General features: G+C 38.0%; 2 protein-coding genes and 2 pseudogenes across 2 annotated transcripts in view; all 4 read right to left on the reverse strand.

Moving 5' to 3' along the window:
* Positions 1–2,372: 2,372 nt before the first annotated feature.
* Positions 2,373–7,369, reverse strand: LOC136279709 (sorting nexin-16-like; annotated as a pseudogene).
* Positions 7,370–7,478: 109 nt separating this feature from the next.
* On the reverse strand, positions 7,479–11,526 carry LOC136279947 (digestive cysteine proteinase 1-like; annotated as a pseudogene).
* Positions 11,527–12,472: 946 nt separating this feature from the next.
* On the reverse strand, positions 12,473–15,290 carry LOC136279736 (procathepsin L-like). Its single transcript, XM_066163768.1, is given in 6 exon segments — positions 12,473–12,974; positions 13,310–13,442; positions 13,672–13,778; positions 14,339–14,504; positions 15,046–15,096; positions 15,099–15,290. Coding segments are annotated over 6 exon segments (774 nt in total). The 5' UTR covers positions 15,226–15,290; the 3' UTR covers positions 12,473–12,784.
* A 202-nt stretch (positions 15,291–15,492) lies between these two features.
* LOC136279710 (dynein axonemal heavy chain 5-like) overlaps positions 15,493–16,242 on the reverse strand; it is a 24,473-nt gene continuing 23,723 nt past the window's right edge. The window contains exon 28 of the mRNA XM_066163657.1: positions 15,493–15,537. Within this exon, the coding sequence (XP_066019754.1) occupies positions 15,493–15,537 (45 nt within the window). The remainder of the gene's footprint in view (positions 15,538–16,242) is intronic.

The following is a 16,242-nucleotide window of genomic DNA, read 5'->3' on the forward strand; positions in this document are numbered from 1 at the left end:
ATCAGGAGTAAAAGCAACTACACTTGCAAGTTTGAATGATGGTAAGGAAAACTTTAAATTTCATTGTCTATCAAACTATTATTACCTCACCAGCACAGAGCACTAAATAATTTACCAGAGCAACGGGACTGTTACACAAGAGCTGATTACATTCTAGTGTCTTTCCATTTAACTCAGAGCCAAATACAATCCAACTTTGAAATCACAATACCAGACCCGTGAAAACAGCTAAATTTATTTATGCCTGAAGAACTCTTGATCTACACAATGTATTATATCTTTACTAAAAGCTAACTATGCAATAAACTATAAAATAGAATACAAACTGATAATAGAGCATAATCCCATGGCATCAGTATACAAAAATGGTGTCATGTATGCTTTGACCAAGATGCGTGAGGGGAAATAAATATGTCCTTTATATTATCAAAGAGTTTATCCTTTCAATCTTTCTACCCCCCCATTTGTATATCAGCTTATGAAAACTGGGCTGTGAAAGAGACTTGTGATTGCAAGGTGGCCAGCACTAAAAAACCAGTTTTATTTCCATCGATGTCGGGCATCCATGCTGAAAATTAGCCACAATGCATTTGGAATGACCACTTGTTTTTTAGCAAGAGAAGTTGAAAACATATGGTTGCCACCTAATTTTGACAACCCTGTAATAATGAAGATCAACGAGCACATCCTCAAAGAAAATCAAACGGGTTTAAAAAATTATAAACAGAACAATTTTAACCTCAACTACCATTTTGCTTTCTCAATTCCATCATGCTGGACGTTAAATTTTAATTCATACAAACATTTCCTTTTGTTCTGGAAACAAGTATTTATGCTTTTTTTATTAAAGTGCATATGCTTGGTCTATTCAATATTTCTCTTAAAATATATTTATTTACCAAAGCCTATGGCTGTACTTACAAACCTAAAAAAACCTAAACCCCCCAACTTTCATAGTTCACCCATGATTGCTCCTGCTATGCTCAACTTCCAATCAATAATAGGCAACTAATGCCATATGAACAGTATGACTGGCAGCTAGCTTTAAATGCATTAGGCTATGTTCATTGAGTTTTTGAACTGTAGGTATTTGTTTTCCTCCAATGGGAACTAGTTAACCATCATCAGTAAATTGTCAAAGAGAAAATTTAAACTATATCGTAAAAGCAACTGACAATCTTAATGGCAGCTGAACCACTCAAAAATGTTAAAAATTTGAAACAAACATTTTTTTCTTTACAGTTTGGGAGCTTTCAGAGCAATCTCATGCAGTGGAGACTAAAACACAAACATCTTCTAATTGACTCTTTTTTGGAGTTCTTTTAATCACGTCCTCAACCTAAACACATGAATTTTCATCTTAAAAAAATGTTTTTTCTAAGCATTATTGAACAAAGAAAATTCAAGTTTAGGTGCCCAAGCTCAATACTGTTGTGAATCATGTTGATTGTTTGCAATCTGATGTGGACATAAATCCTTTGAGCAGTTAAAGCTCTCATTGGCTGATCGTAATTTATTTAGATAAGTAGGGTGTGCACAGAAAATACTGGCCAGTGCCTTTTAGGAAGATAAAACTACAGCTGCAACCAAATTTTTAAACTTGAGCTTTTGCATTGGAAGCCCAAGTTTTTAAGGCCACATTTCACATCTAACTAAGTGTTTTGGCAACTTATAAGCCTGGGAATTTGCCAAATAATTCGTCATTTAATATTTCAGTGTTGATTACCCCTAGAGGAGTTTTATTGAAAGTAGTAAACTCTCCAAAAAAATGCCAGTTTTTTCATTTTTTGGTCTGATTGGGAAAAGGTTTTTTTTTTCCCTTGAAAGCTGCTTGTGTACAGAAATGTTATTACAAACTCAACAAGAAAATTTCAGTTTCCCTGAAAAGGAAAAAAGATTGCAAAACTCAACACATTCAAAAAAATCATTCCAGAAGCATAAAATACCCAAACTAATTCTAAAAATTTTTTCATCTTAGCGCCATTTGGGGCAGTACTTCAGCAGAATGTACACTTAAAAATTCCAAACTAAAGAATTCCCCAGAAGGAATCCATGAAACTACAAAGCAGACTGTTTAGAAAGATGTACATACTACATCTCAATACACAATCTATGAGGATTCCAAACAATCCACCTCAAAACTTACAAATTCCCCTAATAAAATTCATTTACGTGCCTAGGCGTTGGTGAGGGTATCGCACTTATTCCACTGCTCTCTTTTACTGGATTGATCTCCCTTGACCTTCCTTGTTTGATGGATGTTTGGCAGTTCCCTCAGTGTTATTTATTTCCTTTATTGCCCCCTTACTCTCACTTCTGCAGTTTTCACTCTTTTCATCAGTCTGTTGCAGATACTCCAAGGTCTTTTTGGATTATCCTGTTGCAAAAGGTTCCAGACAGCTTGGTGCTGTTATGACTAGACACAGCCCCGAGTGGGATGTGCGAGCGATTCTCTCCTGGCTCAGTTTGAAAGACGACCGCCTGTCCAGATTAGATGACCTCATTCTAGTTCACCGCTCCAATCTGAATGCTCTGCAATCTTCCACACTTCCCCAACCCAAAATGATTGATCTTCACCCAGGTTCAGTTTCATTTTCTCAAGGTACTTGAGCTCCTTCCCTTGCTTTTGGTTTGATAATCGGACAACCAGTGGCAAAACTTTTCCCATTTAGACTATCAAAATGTGCCATTTTTTACACTTTGTCTCTATCAATTCATCAGTCCTGGATGAATCTTTTTCATTTCTTGCATCCTTGCTTGTCTCAGTGTTTCGCTCTGATCTAAGAGCACTTACAAGAGCTTCCTGTTGCACTCGTGCTTGTAAGAGCTGGTGATTTTGTCATTTTGAGGGTCTGCCGTTAGTTCATCCCCCTTCTGTTTCAAGTCCCTCAGCTTGGGTTTTCCGAAGTGTTGACAGTAGGCCCTAATAAAAAACACACATTATCATTAGAGGCCCCCCCTAAACCATTTTAAGAAACAAAAAAAAAAAACCTTTCATCCCTACCAGCAATGATTCTGAAACCTAATTTCTCCTGTACAACATTGGATCACAATATCAAAGAGGCAGGTGTAAGAATAAAAAAAAATATAAACTAGGTGATGATTATTTTATCCAACACCAAGCTTCTATAGTCAACATTATAAGTAAAGTGAGCACAGCACAGCAAGGGACAATTACTATGAGATTTTGGGAGTGAAAAGTTCTAAAATTCTAGGTGCTAGCGTAACTAAACTGAATACAAGATTGAATTAAAGTGTTAACGTAAACCATTAAAAAAGTTATAAACCTTTTAAAGCTTCAAGTATTTTTCAAAGAAGTAAACAAAGACTGAAAAAACTTAATTGTTAAATAGAAAAAGTGAGCCATTTCCACATTACAAAAAATGTGACACTGCTAAATGCTTCAGCATCTTGTTTTTGCTACTAATAACTGACTTGTCAATAAAATCCTATCAAAGTGTTTAATCATTCCAACTCACTCTGCTTTCTTCCAAGCTGTCATAAGGTCCAGGAGGATCATTCAGGCAGAAGAACTCTTGTACCTCATGACTACAAACAATAACTTAGTTGGTTATTTCAATAATCATCTTATTTAGTACCTCTTCTTCCTGTGATGGTATTAATATGAGATAAGAAAACTGAAATTGATGTTATTACATCTACAACGGTTTTTTAAAAAAATAAAATATATTTGACTGAGACCAATAGGAGGTCAGGCCACCTGTAATACCCATAGGGATCTAGAAAGAGGAACAGCCACTCATTCCGTATTCACACAGGATAATTAGGGTCTTATACCATGGACACACACACTCACACACACCAGTTGATATTTGCTGAATTTTTTGTCAGAATTTCAATTTTCCACAATTCAAATTGAACATAAAATTCCTACACATTTCTATGACCAGGAAGAATTTCCATATTTACCTCACCTGTGTCAATGTAGCCATTACAGTATTAGTCAGTTATGTCCTGTTCAACTTGTTTAGATGCTATACTATGTGGTACTATAGATAAATTAAGGGAATATAAAGTGCTGAAAAAAACTTAATGATCTTTGCTGTTTCTTCAAAAAGAGCCAAAATACATATATACATGAGCATTAAATTTTGTCAGGGAAATATACTTTTAAAACAGTTTGAAATGGGGTAAAAACACAGAAATAGTTTCATACAAATAGCACTCTGAGTAAACAATACCTGTTACATATTTCAGAGTGATTCATCATATTGTTGATGAAAAATTGCAATCCTCTTGCCCTGTCTTCTATGAATGCTGCAAGCAAATACAATACATAACATTTAAAAGGTTCTCCTAGTAACCTCAAAACATTTATAAAAGGTACTGCTAATCCTGAAAACAAGTTAGCAGTTTTTCTTTATCTACTTTTACTTAATCTTTGTTGGATGCTCAGAGCTTTTACTTACTGGTAAGTACAAGCAGCACGAATATATAATTTATGGATCTAGCCCCTGTTGTTTAACACTTTAACTCCCAAGATCTGATTGTAGATTCTCCCTCTAGCTGCTACACATTTCCCTATTAGTTAGTTACATGAATTTGATGTTAGATCAAGATAACAACTTCTACTTGATAAGTTTGAGTATTCTTATTACCAGTTTGCTGGATAATATATGGATATTATAAGGAGAAATTACATGTTAATCACCTCTGGGAGTTAAAGGGTTCAAAAGTGGGAAGTGCTGTCCACTTGACAGATCTCTATCTGGTCGATAGTGAAATAAATTTTGTTGACAATGCAATTCAGATGTCAGATAGCACTATGATTTTATCCAACCTTTGAACAACTGAGCCTTAGATATACGCAACTGAATGGACACATTAAAAACTGGGCAGATCCTTGCAAAATAAGAAAATTTTGGAGGCTGCCAACTCCTACAGATAATCTCGGTCAGGGTCACATTTGAAATAAGTTTTTTTTGTTACTTTGTTAGTATTAAAAAATTTGATTATATGGAATTTAAATATCATGTCTATATTCTATGCACTATACAACGCAACTATACATTAAAAATTCTTCCAATTTTTTTTATTCTCAGAATCTGCTATACCTGGATCAAAGTTGTCCTTGAACCGCGTTTGCCAGGAAGCCTGATTTGAAACTCTGGAAAAGCATCTCTCAACTGTAAATAAAAAATAACTAAATAATAAACTATCCACCATCTTAAACCATAATTAAGTGTCCCCCAACTAACCATTTGAACACTTTGCAGGAATCTGAAAATGTTTCCTCCCTCCAAACCTGACTACAATCTTGCTTAGGAATGGCTCAGCCTATTGACTGCCCTTATCAAACTGGATCTTATTAGTTTCCTGTTGATTTAGTTTTGATCCACTGTTTGCAGTCTGCTTTTTTCACTTGACCATGTTACACATTCAATTGCCCAATCATAATTAACCCTTTAACCCCCAGATCAGATTTATAATTCTCCTTACTGTCAGTCATACAATTCTTATAATGTTAGTTCAGAGAATTTAGTATTGGATCAACTAATTATTCCCAAATTGATAGTCTTCTTTACTCTCATTACTTATCTGCTTGATATTGAATTGATATCGTAAGGAGAAATTCTGTCTTGGTCACTCATGAGAGTTAAAGAGATAAGTAAATTTTCATTACATCTGAAATGTGGTAAGATTTTCAAGAGGTATGGTGTTCATACTCAGGCCTTAGCTTATATCTCCACGAGTGGTAAACCCACACACTTTGATTTAATGTTGACTGTCACTCTCGATTTCCCCTCTGCAAGTTACGGTTTTGCATTACTAACTCTTTACAACCTACTAATGCCCTACATCTAATTTCTCCCTACAGCGATACTACTGAATCATTTATAAGATCATAAAATCAAAGGAAATTATTGCCATCCTGAGAGGCTTTGATTGTTAAACAAATTCTCCATGTCAGTTTTAAGGGAATACATAAAGAGGAGTATAGAGAATATTGATACTGATTTTAGGGTATAAAGGATTAACTCCACCACTTACCCTTTCATTTAGCCTTGTGAAATCAGTGTAACGGCGAAATACAAACCAACTTTTATTTTGACTTTTAACTTCAATCTTGTAAACCTAGCGAAAAAAAAGAAAAATCCAAAAAAGTGTCTTTGAAACAAATCATGATAGAATGGTAGTAAGACTGAATGGAAATAATGACAAATTGTGCTAGTATTGAGCATTGTGTAAAATTATTGAGCATGTTTAGATTTACGCATACATTAAATTAATGAAAGAATTGGAGACTATTCTCAGTGATAATCCCTAGCATAACTGCAACCTCTGATTTTCTCAAGTGGTTCTATAGGGTAATTGATAATTGATTCAACAGGAGTACAGCTTAGATTTCTCCAAGAGGGCATGTCACCATGACTCACTCATCAGATTTTCATGTTGATATCCACTTACATTGGGTTCATTTTTAGTGCTTTAAATTCCTCAAATCAGTTTCAAACTTAAAAAAAAAACTTTTTCATTGGAAGTAATCTCTCTTCTATACAGAGGGATACTGACACCTGTTGACAATAAAAACATAGGTGTGCTTTCACGCAGTTTACTTGAACCGAAGCTTATTTCATTTTCAAATATTTCACGAAGTTGCATTGTTAAGAAAAACATTAACGTGCGTATTGATTTACAATGTACATCAAGTGTACAGTTAAGCTCACATCCATTTTACATCATAATCTTCCATCATAGTTTTTGATAAGAGAGATTTTAATTGAGATTTTAACAATTTTTTCAGGAGAAAACACCGAACACTTTTTTAGGTTCGCGCTTTTTGTTCGGCCATCATTAAATCAAAGCTGAACATGTCGTAGGTCAAAGTCACGAGTACGAGTGACTTACAGGAAATGAAAAGTATCAGGTTCTGTAGAAAGTAGCGAGTGCCGAAAAGATGCTCTCTTTACTCTTATAGATCATATATCTGAGCCAGCTAAACTTAATCAAGAAAATTAATCCACCAAGAATACAAATGAAAATCAAAGCAATATAAACAGGTCATATGCCCAAACGTACCGTAAATTTCTGACGATTATCTACTATTTCATAACCAATAATCGGTGCTCTCATTCCCATATTTGATTGATTTCTTTCGTTACCACTTTCCTCTTCATCTTCCTCGTCCATTCTAAACCTCGGGCTTCTTCTTGGAATTCTTGGTCTCCGAGGATCCCATGACGATTCTGTTGACAAAAAAGTCACTTGACCATCCAACGCCATGATTTTTTTTCTTCCGTTATTTAAGCTAGACCCAGATTACTCTCGAACCTAGAGAGATATTTTGTATTCGCCCATGCGTGACACTGCACTAATATTTACTTTTCCGTTTCGGAAAAAGCCCTGAGCGCTAACAAATAAGTAAGGGGACTGAAAAAGGGAAGACAATTGACGAATATTATTAAAGGTTTCATCTATTTCAAAGTTTCAGTTATATTCCTTTACTTAGTTATTTCTTTATTTGTAAAGCTTCATATGTGTAAGTACTGCGCGAGTTAAGCGCTTCGCATAGAACTCTGGGAGCGAGGCGCGAAAAAAACTGAGGCTAATTAGTGTTTGCCTCACTACCAGAGTTGTTTTGTTTTTCGCGCTTTTCAGGAGATAGCGTGTAAAGCGCCAAAGGCGTGTCACTTTGCGCGAGTGTGAAGGCGCAAAACAAAAAAGAAAACTTGAGCATGCTGGTCCCTTACATTTTGAACGCTTCACAAGCGAGAGGAAGACGCTACGGACGCCTGAAAAAAGCAAAAATCAGGCAAAAAAATTAATGACGCCTCTACTGGTGAATCACGGAGGAAAGTTACCCTCGGAAAGATATGTAATTCGCTGAGAAAGTCCATCAGAACAGTTATTTCTCAGAACTGTAACAGTGGTAATTTTCCTGTTTCATATTTTGTTAACTTAATTTTTTTTAACTCTTGAAGACTAAAGGTCGCTTATTGAAAATGAAAAAATTGCAGATCCATTATTTTAAGTCTTTCACAGGTTTCCATTAAACAAGAGGGTAGCTGGCGCTCGAGGCGATTCCACACTGGTTTTGTTGTTCCTCGACATCATAATGTACCCTTCCATGCCCCAGCTCTTTCCCCAGGAGTTCTTCACCAGCCAGTAGTCCTGTCCTTGGTAAGTTCCATAACCAACAACGAGTACTGCGTGGTCCAGCTGATAACTGCTACAGGCACTGAAATAACATAAATTTTGGTATGGTTTCTTTTTACTTTAGGAATTTTTCGATTTCACACCCATGAAAGGAAAGATCTGACTTACGACAGGAGGCAACCGCGGCTTTATACCAAAAGTATTTTTTAATCCAAAAATATACATTGAAACTCTCTTTTTAAAATAAATCCTCAAAAAAAATTATCTCAAGACAAACCCCGATTAAGTAATTGTCTACAAAATAACATTTTTTCTGAAACACCCAAAAGTTAGTTGGGATCCAAGATTCTTCGTAAATGATCCAGGAAAATTTTTGAAATTGCGAAAAATATTTTGCCAATTGCCGCTTGCGCCAGCAGCCAGTTGGAGTGGACTAGTTTATCCCTACCGACAGTCAGAATAAAAGACAGACAGACAGATAGAGAGACAGACGGACAGGCAGACAGACAGAAAGATAGACAAACAGACAGACGGACAGACAGACAAACAGACGGAAAGACAGGCAAGCAGACAAACAGACGGATTAAATGACTGACTGACAGGCTGGAAAATAGGCAGATTGATCAACGGCAAAAAACACAACAAAGGGGAAGAACGCCAGTCAGGTAAAAAACCCTGACTGACTTACTGACATTGAAATAAAGAATGACTTACAAACAAACTGAACTCCGAGGAACAGACAGTCTGACAATTAGATTGACTGACAGACTCATATCCTGATATGAACAGCTCATCAACTGACAAACGGACAGTACATAGATGGGGGCGAGATATTATAAACTTTATAACATCTTAATAAGGGACAGTTCCTGCCATAAGCTAAAATGAGAGCTGTGTTACTTTATCATGAATCACTTACGGTTCATTGTACACCCCACTGTGATAAAACTGGAATGAAGCGTGACTGGCATCGATGATCACTGAGATGGGACCCACTTCGGCCACAGCAGACTGAAGAGCTAACTCGCTTCTTTGCTGGATATCAACATAACCTGATTGAAACAGGGAAGAAAAGGGAAAGAAAAATAAACACATTTGTCATTATAAAAACCACTCTTCTTTGGCCTGTCTTTCGTAAATTCATCGATAACCATCAGACATCTTCGTAACCACGATCTGTGCATTTTACTTACCAGTACAGGTGGTACCTATATAAGCTTTTTCAAAGCAACAACTCTTTGGACATGGATGCGGGTAACCGGCTTCGGTGTCTATGCCACCGTTTTCTTTGACATATCTGAAAGAGTAATTAAAACTCGGCTTCCTCCATGAAACTGAAAAACTACTCTGTTAACCACGAGCGTTAGAACCGACAGACGCAAAAGTGCCTGTCGAATTGCAGCTGAATACATATGCTATATTCGCGATGCGCCGTTATTTTGATATCAAATGTTTCGAGCGCACTTACACTGAGTGTCGTGAAACAAAACTAGAGTAATAGCGACAGCCAATCAGAGAAGAATACATCAAAGAACCAATCGGAAAGGCAGTCTGAAAATCTCTGACGACCGAGTTACTGTTGTTTTTTAGAATTTTGCATCCAAGTAGTTGCAAGGGGAATGTTTCTGGACTAGTCAGTTAGCGCGGCAAAACTAACGCAATCCCTTGCTAGTTCGATATTCAATTGCTTCACCTCGAAATATGTCAATTTTTCTCGTCTTAGGCTTGAAAATAACCTCGACTGCCTGGCTCAAATATCTTTTGCACCGTCATGGCTGCATGTAATAAAATAGGATAATTGAACTTCACTGTTCAATTTTACCTCCGACCGAACACTGGATTTATGTTACCAGAGACGGCGCGAGAAACAAAGAGAAAGAAATAACCTTGTTGGCTTACAAGAATGCACAGTCTATAAATCCCATCAAGGGAGGAGACACCTTGCCACATCCAGAGCAGTCTTGTAGATTCTGTTCGCTAAGAGAGACAAGTTTTCCTGTTTTCTTAAAATGTTGTCCTTCCAGTGACCCTGTGGCACTGAACGCCCATGAAGCACCCAACTGACCTAGCAGGAAAAAAAAATTGCAAACGAAAGTCAAATTGTGGCAACGCAGCCAAGCTACATCAGGTGGAGCACGTGTGAAAAAGCGGGTTGAATTGGTAACCAATGACAATTCAGAGAAAAAAACAAAGTAAAAAGCAGACTGCCTCAAGAGCAGTAACACGTCTGTGACCAAGCCGCGTTTGGTTTTTGTTTCGCATTTGATTTGTTGTGAGACCGATGCAATTTTTTTCTTCAATAATACTAGAACGAAGAGTGCCACCCCAAATTACATCCGACCTTCAATTTGTATACAAACATTTTTTGTGCAACGTTTTTGTTGTTGTTCTTATTGCTGTTGTGCTTGCTTTCTTTTTCGACTGGCAGCCGATACCGAGAAAAACAACGCGATCGTGAAATCAAGGGAAACCAACAAACTTGAAGTTTCAAAACTTACCCTGATTCTTGACAGGAGTGACATATCCCTTCGTCCTCCAATCCACCGTGGGGGGTAGGGTCAGTTCACTAAAAGGAAGAGAGGTAAAACCGCGACGTTCTGTTTCGTTTGGAAAATGAGAACCAACTCTCAGGATAAATGATCGATATTCGTCGACTGTCAGATCACCGAACTGGTTCATGGCCAAGGTGTAGGAGTGTTCTTCTGAGTTATGCTTTAAAACATACTGAAAGAAAAATTAATCTTTTTTTTCTTTTACAGTTTAGTTTTCAAAAGAAGTTACTAGTCGCTCACTTGGATTATCTGGCGCCTACTCACTAATTTTTGTTTGCAGATAGCAACACAGGAAGTGTTCACCTGATCAATAATGCCTAAGAATTGAGAGAGCAGTGAAAATCTTCACTATGTTTTATTAAGCTGAATCGGGAAAATCATCTACTTAATTAAGGTTTGCGTGATACGAGCAGTGTTCCATCTCCCCCTCCCCCCCCCTCCCCGTATCACCGATGGTTCTTCGACCCTTCAGTTTGTCATGTGATTATCTTCGCGTACATTATTGGAAAAAAAACACCCCCTTCTCAGGATTTCGTGTTCTATATTTATACTGTTAATTCATCTCACCTTTAAATTGTTCTGCCATATTGAGAAGCGGGTATTGTCATGAATTTCTGACTCGTATTCCTTGCCATAAAAAGACTTCCACTTCTGCCAGTGCTGCTTGTACGTCGCAGGCGATAGATTCAAACAGTTTGCAAAGGAAGCGCACAGCAGAAAAACGCACAAGTAGTTCATTTTACCTCACAATATCTGGTCCGATTTTTAGATGGTATGAAGCAAGAGTCTGTATATAAAACTTTGGGACTGAATCAGACAGCGACTACTGGGTCTGCAGATCCTTAGAGATTTGTTCGCCGACCTTTCGTAATTGTGTCACGCATGGAATTTGACACCTGAGAAAAACCAATCCCTGTCACGCGAGATTTTTGTCAGCAAAACTCCCAAATGTAAACACTAAACCAGACAAACACCACTTCAGGTGATAGCTTTGCAGCCTCGGTAAAAGGCTATCTGGGTCATCATTGAGGAAATTCGAAATCCGAAAAAGGTTTAGGAGCTCAGAACCGAAAAAAAAACAGGCAAATCAACTGAACTTGCACCTAGTCCGGCATGCTATGCATGTCACGTCCACATGGACGCCTGAGGCATCGGCAGTAATTCACCGGACATTTCCTGGATGCTCCTGTAGGGTTTATTTGATTGTCCCTGTAGTAAAAGGTTTCGGCTAAATGATGGAATAGTCCTCTTTTCTAACCACAGTTTTTATCACCGATCCTGACGTGGTTTGGTCTCATGCAGCTATGGGAAAGTTATCGTCTCAGTTATCTGGTAGTCTCTGGACCCTTTGACCCCTTAAGAATGATACGCATCTAATTCTCCCCGCAATATCACTCTGAATCAAAAATCGATGTAGAGATTGTTTGACGAACTCTCTTTTTGAGTGCCATAGGAATTAAACAGAAAAGTATGGAGAACTTGGATACTGATGTTATAGTGGAAAGGTTTAACAGCATGACTATTTTAAGATTGTCCTGTCTTTTGATTGACTCAGGCGACAAGCAATTTTTTTTTCTTTTCTCAACATAGGAGGGTTCTTCACCGACGTCTCATTCGAATTTTTTAAACACTACGACAACGTTTTAAAGGTGAGGGTGGGGGGGGGGGGAGGATGGGGGCTGTCTTGTTCACACTAGGTTTGCGCATGACACTCGACGTTTAAGGAGGAACAGTGCATTGTCTAAAAAGATAATGGAGGGAAACGGGGGTAAGACGAAAATGCGTTTAGTCAAGAGACCAACTATAATAAAATCCATTCATTTAATTCACTTTAGTGCAACAACAAGAAAATAGAGCAAATCACACTCATCATCAAAATAAAATATGAAAAAAGAAAACTTCCAAATACATGATTGATTCATGCCATTGGAACTTCGGAAGAAAATTTGCGTTCAGTTTCTACAATCGCCAAGCGAGATTGGACTACCTATCCTACAAATTCATAATAATTTTGCTCCTATTTTTTGTGCGTGTTACACTATGTTGAATTCAAAGGGGTACGTTTTGAAGTAAAAAAGCCGAGTAGATTGTGGTCCACTCTACAGGCACGTGAATTAAACAAGTGGGTAACTAGCACTGGTAGCGATTCCACACTGGTTGTTCTTGTTCCTCGACATCATAATATAACCTTCCATGCCCCAGCCCTTTCCCCAGGAGTTCTTCACCAGCCAGTAGTCCTGTCCTTGGTATGTTCCATAACCAACAGCTAGCACACCATGATCCAACAATGTAGAACTGCAGGCACTGTAAGGCAAATTTTACGATGTTAATATGTTAAATTTCGTTTATGACGTTCACTGTCACATGAGGAAAATCGAAGCGAGTTCTCAAGCGTCGGTATCGCGTGATTTAACGGCCTTTATAAGAAACAATACATGAAAAAAATACATAATATTAGCATACGAGCAGCAAGTCTTCACTTTTGACGCTGACCAACGTTTCTTCGTCCGCAAGAAAGTTTGAAGCCTCGTGCAAAGCGAGCTGGCTAGAGGTCTGCGAGGGTATGGCACTTATAGTGCCAGTCTCTTATGCAGCTGCTGTTTGGTCTTGTCACATAAAATAGTTCTAAATGTACTTACGGCTCGTCATAGACTCCTTTGTGGTATAACTGGAATGAACCGTGGCTAGCATCTATGGCTACAGAGATTGGGCCGACTGTGGCCACAGCGGATTGAAGATCAGCTTCGCTTCCTCGCTTGACATCCATGTAACCTAACAGGAACACCACCATAGACTTATTTTTTGAGCCAAAAATTACATGAATAAATAAATTGATAAATAAAGCGCCTTACGAAGACCTGAATATAATGATTGAGAAAAGATCTCTACTTTTTATCTAGTCCTGCGCAACATCGATGGCAAACATCGGCATACTCTCGTTCAATCGGCTGTTCGAGAATCATCACGAACCGCCGATGATGATTCGTTGCCTTTCCCTTACCAGTATCAGTAGCACCAACATCAGCTGCTTTGAACTTGCAGCGTCCATCGCGGGCTGTGTAGGGATAGCTAGATTCGGTATCGATACCACCGTTAGCTTTGATATACCTGAAAAATAATGAAGTAATGAACAGCATAAGAACTCTTCAATACAAAGATAAAGCTTACATGGCTAGAAACGCAAGATCTTTACCGTTTTCATGCAAATCCGAGATTGGAAAACAAGAAAACTGTATTGAGGATATTTTCCGCGATTATCTAGAATATTCAATGATGTAATCTCAAGCCACGATTCAGCTGATGACAACACGTCATAACCCATTAACTCTTAGAAAGGATTAACATGTAGATTCTCATCACCATCTCAGTATATTACTCTACAAACAGGAAATAATAATGGACAGTTCGATCAGCCGGAGGGGGGTTCATTTAATTTAGCATCATATTCTTTCCAGTAATGTAAAAGGAAATGTACATCGGCTAACGGAGTGAAAAAAATATCAGATATGGATATCAGGCTGTACACTATTTTCTTTGATAATTCCCAGTTTACGCGGAGATTAGTTTGGTGGAAAAGGCCCTGAACTGTGATTAAATTAACGGCAGGAACAGTATTTTTTGTGAAGTAGCTCCTTAAGGGTGAGAAATATTCAGTTTTCGCCGCTTACTGGAAGGCGTAATCCATGAGTCCTCCCTCACAACCGTGATTTCCATAGCTAGTTGAGCAGTCAACCAGATTCTGTTCGCTGAGTGAGACAAGGTTTCCTGTTTTCTTAAAGTGTTGTCCCTCCAGTGATCCTGTTGTACTGAAAGCCCAGCAAGAACCACACTGACCTGAAACAGAACAAAGAATAGGCACAAATCACCAACATGATCTATGCGAAATTATCTTTAAATGTCCACAATTTCACGAACGTCTCCTGTGGTAGATACATGATTATCTACTAAATACATAAATTTCCATGCCAAGTTGAAAATGTTTACAAAGGGCTTAAACTTTGATTCCCTAATATTGAAAAATGGTTAGTTGAAGGAATATGCACCTATAGCTGAAGTGCAGACATTTTTTTTTTCTGCAAAAAATTGGACAGGTTCAGAGTTCCTCATTTTCATGAGTTTGCAACAGATTCAAGGATTGCGAGGAAAGGCTAAATTTTCGTTTGCTGTTTTTCCTCGTGAATGAAAAATCAGATGATTGTGACATTAAGCGATGAGGTCAATCGAGCGAATGAAGCTAAATGAAAAAGAAAGGGACATCAAGAGGACTTTCACAGATCGGTGAGTAAACAGAAAACACGACTTGTTACAAGAAATTTAGCTTTAAGGTAAAAAGTCGAAGGAGCTAACTTAAAAAAAAAGACACGATCAAACTTACCTTGATTCTTTACTGGGGTAACGTATCCCTTAGTTCTCCAGTCCACTGTGGGGGGAGGCTTACTCCACTGGGAGGTAGGTAGGCCGATCCTTGACGTTTAGTCTCATTGGAGTAGTGAGAGCGAAGTCCCAGGTAGTAAAATCGGAATTCATCGACTGTCAGATCACCGAACTGGTTCATGGCCAGGGTGTAAGAGTGTCCCTCGGAGTTGTGTTGTTGAACTTTCTACAAAAAACAAAGAAAAATCATTTAGAGGAGAGAAATGAAAGCAACTAGACAAAGGCAAAATACCTTTTCTAACAGCGATGTTGCTATTTGTGAAATTATTTCTTGAGCTAAAATAAAACGCCCTTTCACTGCAACCTGCAACGGAACCATCGTCATAAAATCTGAAACTACCGAATTTCAAATGTTAAATGTAGGACCTCGCAGCTGGGAAACTTTTTTTCAAGCGTCAAAGCTGTCAGATTTGACACTTTGCAGGCGTTGATCCTGAAGAAAATGTCAGTCAACTGAAGAAGCCTGCATAAATAATCAGTTTTGCACCACAATCGAGCTGTGAAGATGGAGAATAGCGCAGACTACAACGACCACGAAAGACGACAAAAGAAAACAAGACATAAGCAATTATGTGACTAGGCAACATTTTCCTTCGAGAATGAAACGTTATCTGAAAACATATGCTCTCCCGCGAGCGGAACTTGAAGTCGACGTGATCGACATTTTGTGGTTATTAGATTACTTTGGGTATTTTAAGCGCGCTCGCAATTACCAGATTCAAGGTTCGGCGGAGACGAAAGTTTTTGAGATTGGAAAGCATAGATCGTGATGTGCAATTTGTCACTAGCTAGTGCGTAGCGTATCCTAATTTAATTTACTCGACACATGGCAACCCTTTAAGTAACACCGGAAACTGCTGTTACAAAAGGAAACAATAGGCTTCTTCAAAGAAAGCATTTAATGAACTACAGGTCTGAATAAACTAGAGATCATAGGGAAGAATTCGAAAATGCACGTAATTTATTGAGATATGCAACTTTCGGTCAAAATTGAATAAAATTTGAGCACAATGGTCCTAAGGTGGAATAAAAGATTGCCGGCTTTAGTTGAGGCATGACGTCAGAGCTTTCGGTGCCAGGAACGAGGATAGGCGATCAATCGTTTATTGAACGGCATTCCCGTTTAGAAGAAACAAAA

This window comes from Pocillopora verrucosa, chromosome 3, assembly GCF_036669915.1.
Source record: "Pocillopora verrucosa isolate sample1 chromosome 3, ASM3666991v2, whole genome shotgun sequence".
Taxonomy (NCBI): Eukaryota; Metazoa; Cnidaria; class Anthozoa; order Scleractinia; family Pocilloporidae; genus Pocillopora; species Pocillopora verrucosa.